The sequence below is a fragment of the Sinocyclocheilus rhinocerous genome, unplaced genomic scaffold, assembly GCF_001515625.1.
Source record: "Sinocyclocheilus rhinocerous isolate Xijiao unplaced genomic scaffold, SAMN03320098_v1.1 scaffold788, whole genome shotgun sequence".
NCBI lineage: Eukaryota > Metazoa > Chordata > Actinopteri > Cypriniformes > Cyprinidae > Sinocyclocheilus > Sinocyclocheilus rhinocerous.
The window spans coordinates 116,172-123,948 of NW_015664008.1; the positions used below are offsets into that span (position 1 = coordinate 116,172).

Below are 7,777 nucleotides of genomic sequence, written 5' to 3' on the forward strand. Positions count from 1 at the left end.
AGGTATACTCACATATTGTTTTTCACCTACGAAAGTTTGTGATTTTGGTTGCACTATATTTAATACCACTTTGGAGCAGTAGCCATATCACCCTGTAGCCCAAGACTGGTTGCCAACTGAATCTAAGCAGGGTTGAGCCTGGTCAGTATCTGTATTGCAGACCTGCTGGGAAAACTATAGGTTGCTGCTGGAAGAGGTGCTAGTGAGGCCTGCAGGGGGTGCTCACCCTGTGGTCTGTGTGGGTCCTAATTCCCCAGTATGATGGGGACACTACACTGTCAACAAGCACCATCCTTCGGATGAGACGTTAAACAGAGGTCCTGACTCTCTGTGGTCATTAAAAATCCCATGACACTTCTAGTAAAGAGTAGGGGTGTATCCCCGGTGTCCTGGTCAAATTCCCTCCACTGGCCCTTGTCAATCATGGCCTCCTAATAATCCCCATCCACTAAATTGGCTCTATCTCTCTCTCCTCTTCACCTGTAGATGGAGTGTGGTGAGCGCACTGGCGCCGTTGTACTGTGTAAATAAAGCACTGTAAAAAGTTTATATCACGTGTCCCATCAGGTAATGAAAATTTCTAAACAGCCTTGTGGTCTTCAAGCCCATTTGAACACTTGTGCCAAATGGAAATAAATCATGGCAGTGGGGTAGCGTCTGGGTATGCAGGTGCATATGGGCCCGGGCAGATTGGGGGCCCGCCGAGCTGATGGGAACTTTTAATTGAAACGAGGAAGTGAATTTTCCTGCAATTTCCCTGAAGTTCCCTTATCCCACAGCTTATCAGAATTCTCAGCCCGAGTCCGACTTCTCTCTCTCTCTCTCTCTCTCTCCCTCTCTCTTCCCCATTACACAGCTGCTAGTTCAGTTTCGGTTTTTAATGGTAATATTTATTTTCGTTTATTTATTAAGTTAATTAAGAAATATGTTTGGAACATTTTATGTTTGTTAAATTCAGGTTTTTGTTTTTTAAAGGAACGACCAAGCGGCCAGCGGCAGACAGTGAGTTGAGCATATGTTTGATCATTAGCCTTCTCAAATCAACACGAAGACTTGCCTAAAATAAAATCTATAGACATAAAACACTTTGTGCATTTCACAGTGTTCATTTAAACATTTAACCTAGATAAATGTGCGCTGTTAGGCACATATCCAATCGTTTGTGTGGAGTGGAAGCGGAATCGCGCTTTGCAGGACATGGGAGGCGCCAGCGCGATAACTTGCATTTTTTTAAATAACAGTGGAAGCTTAAAAATACGCCGTCATTTTTGCTCATAAAGGTATACCATATTCGGAACTGCAAAGTCTACTTTTATTTGTGTGCACTCACAATTTCAACAAAACCTTGTGCTTTTGTAAAATAAGGAAAACAAACGCTTTCTGATGCGCTTTCTGTCGTCTCTGTCTTGAGCAGGAGCGCCTCACAATGATGAACTGAAACTCAGCGAATACTTGCCTTACCGACATGATAAATATATCTATATAATGCTTTAAATTACTATTTTAAAACGAAATAATTCAAATCGAAAACAAAAACTCTTTCATTATTTAATCCGTAAAGATGCATTTCTCTCTAAAGGCACGTCCAATGAGGAGATGGCGAGTCAGGTTCGTCAAATTCATCTTTGCAACACTGACTCAGAAAGCACTTGTTTATTAACAAATAATTTAAATATCCCCTCACTATTATTATTATTATTATTATTATTTTCTACTTTTTTTGTTTGTTTTTTATTTATTTTGTTTGTATTTTTGGGCTGCTGTGCCAAAATTGTGTTTGCATTCAGTAGCCTAGCTATAAATAGCCTATGGCAGCATTTTAGTGCCACGTTGAAAAATAACTAAATAAATAAGATTAACGTCATAATATTTTAAGAATAAAGTCAAAATTACGATAATAAAACCATGTTATATTGCGTGAAGTTAATGTGAAAATTCCATAGGCTACTCCGCCAAAAAACAAGAAAAGAAAAAGTCTGTGGCACTGGCATCCCTTCACATTTAACATAAAAAAACAGCAATAAAGTGTAGACTTATTGACGTTTTTTTAAACTCTGATTGATCGATTTCATGAGACATTCGTTTTTTCCATTTTTTTTTCATGCATGTATTCAAATATTCATGTTTATTTCGTGCTGCAAATATTAAAGAGGAGGAATTGAAAACTTTAAATATCATTTCCAAGCATTTAGCCTATACCGTAAAACAAGCTTGTGAATAGTCACGATTCATATAACGTTATTTACTTCAGAAAAATCAACAATAGGGCCCAAGTTAAGTTAACCGAGGTGAAGCCCATAACATTGGGGGTGGCAAATGACACAAATACATAAACACGTTTTTTTTTTGTACCATCATTAGATCAACAATAGTGTTCATCAGACAATGAAAATAATTAAAAACATACTAGATATTTAAGTCTATTCTATTCTATTACACACCCAAAAATTTGGTCACAGAAAAAAACGAAGCCGTCCTATTTTAATAACAAGAACATTCAAATAAGCGACATGGTCTTGGAGATAAAACCCTCATGTTTACAGTGTACCATCATTACCATCATTAGATCAACAATAGTGTTCATCAGACAATGAAAATAATTAAAAACATACTAGATATTTAAGTCTCTATTCTATTCTATTACACACCCAAAAATTTGGTCACAGAAAAAAACGAAGCTGTCCTATTTTAATAACAAGAACATTCAAATAAGCGACATGGTCTTGGAGATAAAACCCTCATGTTTACAGTGAACAAAAATGACTAGCTGTGGATCTCAGACTAGTCTCTGCTGTGAGTGAAAGCACACACGTCCTGCGTCAAACGGAACGCCTCCTTCTCAGCATCCAACCCCTTCACATTTCCGCGATGTCTGACATCCAGCCCTGCCTCAACATAGGAAGTCAAGCACGCACACTAACATTAACAGACCATTTACAGTTAACAAGATACAATGAGCGAAATAAAACAAACAGAAGTGGCTTCAACTGACAAAAAGGAAGCTGCAGGAGAGGAAAAGGACTGGGCAGCTGCTAAAGCGCACTTTGAAAACTTAAAATCAACAAAACCGAGACCCGTAAGTGTTCAGTGAATTTCAATAAGGTGTTATGCTCATACTGTAGGCTATACGATTAGCTGCAGCCAGTTTGACTGTCATTGTTTTTGGACGTGTCTTTTAACAGCCCAAGCCGAAATATGCAGTTACTATCGCAGTTTCTTCCCGCACCTTGTTTGATATGGTGGCAGAAAGGAAGATATTTGAGGAAGAAGGACTGGAGAAGTATGTTCAACATCAGCAAGAGCACGAGAACGAGCCACTGGAACAAGGACCTGCTTTCCCTTTCGTTAAAGTGAGAATAACATGATCCACACATTAGAATAACATCGTCCACAAATTAATACAATATGCAGACTAAGTTGAAATGTATTTATTTATTTGTTTGTTTATTCACTTTAGTAATACATTATTACTATAAACTTGTAAAATATAAAATGAAATATTACTATTTAAACTTATGTTTAGCACAGATCGATTCATTTTAATTAAGCATATTATTCAAACTTTGCTATGAAAAAAGTTATTTAAACTGACATTCTAAACTTCTTTATCATTTTGAGAGCCGAATCATGACTGCAACATGCAAACTGGGACACAAGAGATTACAATAAACACCCTTATTAATTAAACTTTACAAACCATAATATGTGCCCGCTTTATTGGAACATATAGAGCATGTAATATGCCATACTGGGAAGTTGTGATGATGCAAACACCATGACATAAAACCCGGTGAATCACCGGTTCTTTGGAACCAACGTTTTCCCACAGAAATGATTCAGAATTCCCAATCACTATAGAACACCGCAATTATAAACAATAAAGCTGTCAATACTACAGACACACAAGTTATAATGGGAGCATTCTATATTTGCAATAGTATTATTCTGTACTACTGGAGGCTGCACGTCAGGACCACATTCATATGTCCTACATGATTAAATAATCAATTTGTATTATCTTTCCACTTTATTTTTAACATAACATAGTGGGAATGGTCGACTTAAACATGAAGGTTCAAGGTTTGACATTGCTTTCAGTTATTGTAACTCTGCAAATACAGTTCATTATGCTGCTTGATGTTGCTAGACACTATTTGCTTGCTTGCTTATGAAAACAAGAGTTTCTTCCTTGTAATATTCACACAGGCTGTAATGGCTGTAAATGAACGGCTGAGGAATCTCTATCCAGACAGTGAAGAGCTGTTTGACATTGTTCTCATGACCAATAATCACGCCCAAGTTGGGGTGCGACTCATGAACAGCATAAATCACTATGGTAGGTGTGTCATTTTCACTGCATTCTGGTCTAGATGTTACATTATAAATCTGAGCAACCCCTAAAAGTTTACAACTGAAGTTGAACTGAAAGTTTATTGGCCAATTAAGCTTGCAGGAGTTTGTCTTTGTGAAATACACCCAACATTTAACACAGCACAATGTACAACAAGGAAGTTTTACTACAAGAGACGGTAGTTGAGTGGTAAAACGAAAATTCTTCTTTTACAGATCTGACGATAGAGCGATTCTGCATGACTGGAGGTCAAAGCCCAATTGGCTACCTCAAGGCCTACATGACTAACCTGTATCTCTCCAAAGACGCCAAAAAAGTTCAGGAGGCCATTGAGGAGGGTAAATTGATGATAAACATGCAAATGACATGCAACAACTACAGCATGCATGCTAAACTGAAGTATTTCACCTTGTAAATTGACGGCATGTTTAGATTGCATTGTTTAAGATTAATCAAGGAGTTACAGTACATTTAGAGTAATGATGTTCCTCATACTTTAGTGTTTTTGGCTTTGCAGTAAAGGGACTACTGTAATGTTTCATTCACCATGATAGGAATAGCAGCAGCCATCATGTTTAAGCCTGATGTGGAGTCTCAGCTGTCTGAGACTCAGCTGCGCGTGGCTTTCGATGGAGATGCTGTGCTCTTCTCTGATGAGTCGGAGATCATAGTGAAACAGCACGGCCTGGACACATTCTTTGAGCATGAAAAACAACACGAGAATAAACCTCTCGCACAGGTATGTCAGGTATTTCTACTAGACTAGTGACTTTTATTTTGCTTCTATGCAGCAGCAGAAGAAGTTCAAATACACAGTGTTTGTGTAGCTGAGTAACATTAATTTAGAAAACAGTATGTTGTGTTCCAGTCCACCTGGGAAGTTCATATTTATGAATTTGGAAGTTGTAATTACAATGTCATGTGCGTTCAAGTCACTGGTTGGAACAAGATGCTGATGTTCTTTTTCTACAAAAAAATCAGGAAGATTAAAATGATAAATCAAGAATGTGCATCTGTGTGTTATTGCATTTCTTTTTTTTAATTAAATTTATGGAGGTTCTGTAAATTGAATCTTGACTTTTTTTTTGTAAAGAAAAAAAATTATGCTAATTTCACTAATTTCAAGAAATTTACCATCAGTGCAGATGATGCATCTGCCATATTTTCTCACGGACACAGTTTTAACTTGGAATAAGTTCAGTTTCCAGCTAGTAATTACAACTTTTTGGAGGCGTTCAGCTTGTAATTACAATCTTTCCAACATGACTTGAATGCATCGATAGTAACCTATAAATGCCATATATATTTGGAATTATGTAAAAATGAAAATAAAGTGAACCCAGTGTGTTTTGCTTTTCCTAAAGACAGTTAATCATTGACTAGTCAGTAACTTCTAGTCAACTAGTGAAAATGAGCAGTCGTGCAAGCCCTTTAAAGAAGATTCTTTACATACCATACAGGGGATTTTTGTTAATGGATTCAGGGACATGCTATTTATACAACACCACATGGTTCTCCATAGGGTCATTTTTAACATACTTGAGAGTCTAGCTGCGTCGAAAGCTGACTTGTAATGCAACTACAGGCAGTGATTTGCAGGCAAAAGTATCTCCTGAAACTAATAGCATGGACCTTAATGGACCTTAAATGTCTTATGATCTAAAACAAAACAGAGTGAGCTTTGGTGATAATTAAGCAAATACAGGTGCATCTCAATAAATTAGAATGTCGTGGAAAAGTTCATTTATTTCAGTAATTCAACTCAAATTGTGAAACTCGTGTATTAAATAAATTCAATGCACACAGACTGAAGTAGTTTAAGTCTTTGGTTCTTTTAATTGTGATGATTTTGGCTCACATTTAACAAAAACCCACCAACCCACGACATTCTAATTTATTGAGATGCACCTGTATATAATTAGTACAATATTAATTTCTCACTACAAATGAAATAAAAATGGAAAAAGCTGTTCAAAAACATACATTTATACACAAACTGACCACTGACCACAACTTTCAGATGACACTTTTTTTTACCTCAATTTTCCTCTGAAACTGTCTTTAATCAAATGCACAGGATAGTGGGATATCATAGGAAACGATGCTGCATTCAAAATCGACAGATTAAAGTATTTTAGTAGACAGGATGTGACACAATCACTGGATTTGGACAGGCCTTGTGGGATTCCTACCTCCATATGCTGTCTGTGGAGGCAGCATTTTTCAACTTTCGAATGCAGACTCTGTCTTAAATGGGCAGCTGTGGTTGCTCCAGCATAAGCACTTGCCAATAATAGATCATCAGGTTCACTCTAATCCCATTGGCTGACACACTCCTCCCCTCTTATTCATCTTCAGGGTCCCCTTAAGTGCTTTCTGGAGGCTCTAGGGAAGCTCCAGAAGAAATTCTACGCCAAAAACGAGCGACTGAACTGCCCTATCCGCACCTTCTTGGTGACGGCCAGAAGCGCGGCCAGCTCTGGGGTCCGTGTGCTTAAGACACTCAGAAGCTGGGGCCTGGAGATCGATGAGGCGTTGTTCCTTGCTGGGGCCCCTAAAGGGCCCCTGCTGCAGAAGATTCGCCCGCATATATTCTTTGACGACCAGATGTTCCACATTGAGGGTGCCAAGGAGATGGGCACTATTTCTGCCCACGTGCCATATGGGATAGGACAGAAATATAACAAAGGGAAGCTGATTGAACCAGAAAAGCAGCAGAAATAAGAGATCGTGATGATGTTACAGGTCAGCCACTAAGGGAGTTCATTATATAGCTTATATTGTTTAGATGAAGACATCTTTCTCTTGCTTTACGATGCAAACATGTCATAGGAACTGCTGTGTAGAAGTATGTTTTCTGAACATACATATTTTTTCTCGCACAAAAACTTTGCTAATGAAATTGTTTTATTAGCAATAATGCTGGAAAATTCTTTTTAGTTTATTGGACATATCACAGGCTTACTGTTTAGTGATTTGATACATTTTTAACTTTTATCATACAGTAGATCTATCTATCTATCTATCTATCTATCGTCTTTATATAGATGCTATATTTATAAGGAATATTTTGAGGAGATTTGTTTTTTATGGGGTTCATATAACAAGAAGATTTGCTTTATATATTAATAAAGGGCTGTTTTAAAACTAGAAAATTAAACAAACACTTGTTTGAAATGTTTTTGGTCAATAGATTTCATAAGTGATATTATCTGAGTGTTCTAAATGCACTTATTTTTGAGGAGGAAAGTACATCACTTTAGAATTCATTAAAGTGAGGCCTTCATTATCATTATTAGAGTATTCTCTGCAATTCTGGACTATCATCTGCCCATTATATGCTGCTTCATGGTTGTAAACATTTACCGTGGTGCTATGTTCTCATCGAAGTTCTCTGGGGTTAATTTGCTTTCCACATGTTGCTTG

The 7,777-nt window shown here is 37.3% G+C and overlaps 1 protein-coding gene across 1 annotated transcript; it reads left to right on the plus strand.

Moving 5' to 3' along the window:
• The first annotated feature begins 2,876 nt into the window (after window positions 1-2,876).
• LOC107729075 (cytosolic 5'-nucleotidase 1A-like) lies at window positions 2,877-7,460 on the plus strand. Its single transcript, XM_016539426.1, has 6 exons — window positions 2,877-3,076; window positions 3,183-3,350; window positions 4,207-4,336; window positions 4,567-4,689; window positions 4,906-5,090; window positions 6,710-7,460. The coding sequence occupies exons 1-6, from the start codon at window positions 2,954-2,956 to the stop codon at window positions 7,073-7,075; spliced, it is 1,095 nt and encodes a 364-aa protein (XP_016394912.1). The 5' UTR covers window positions 2,877-2,953; the 3' UTR covers window positions 7,076-7,460.
• Window positions 7,461-7,777: the final 317 nt, after the last annotated feature.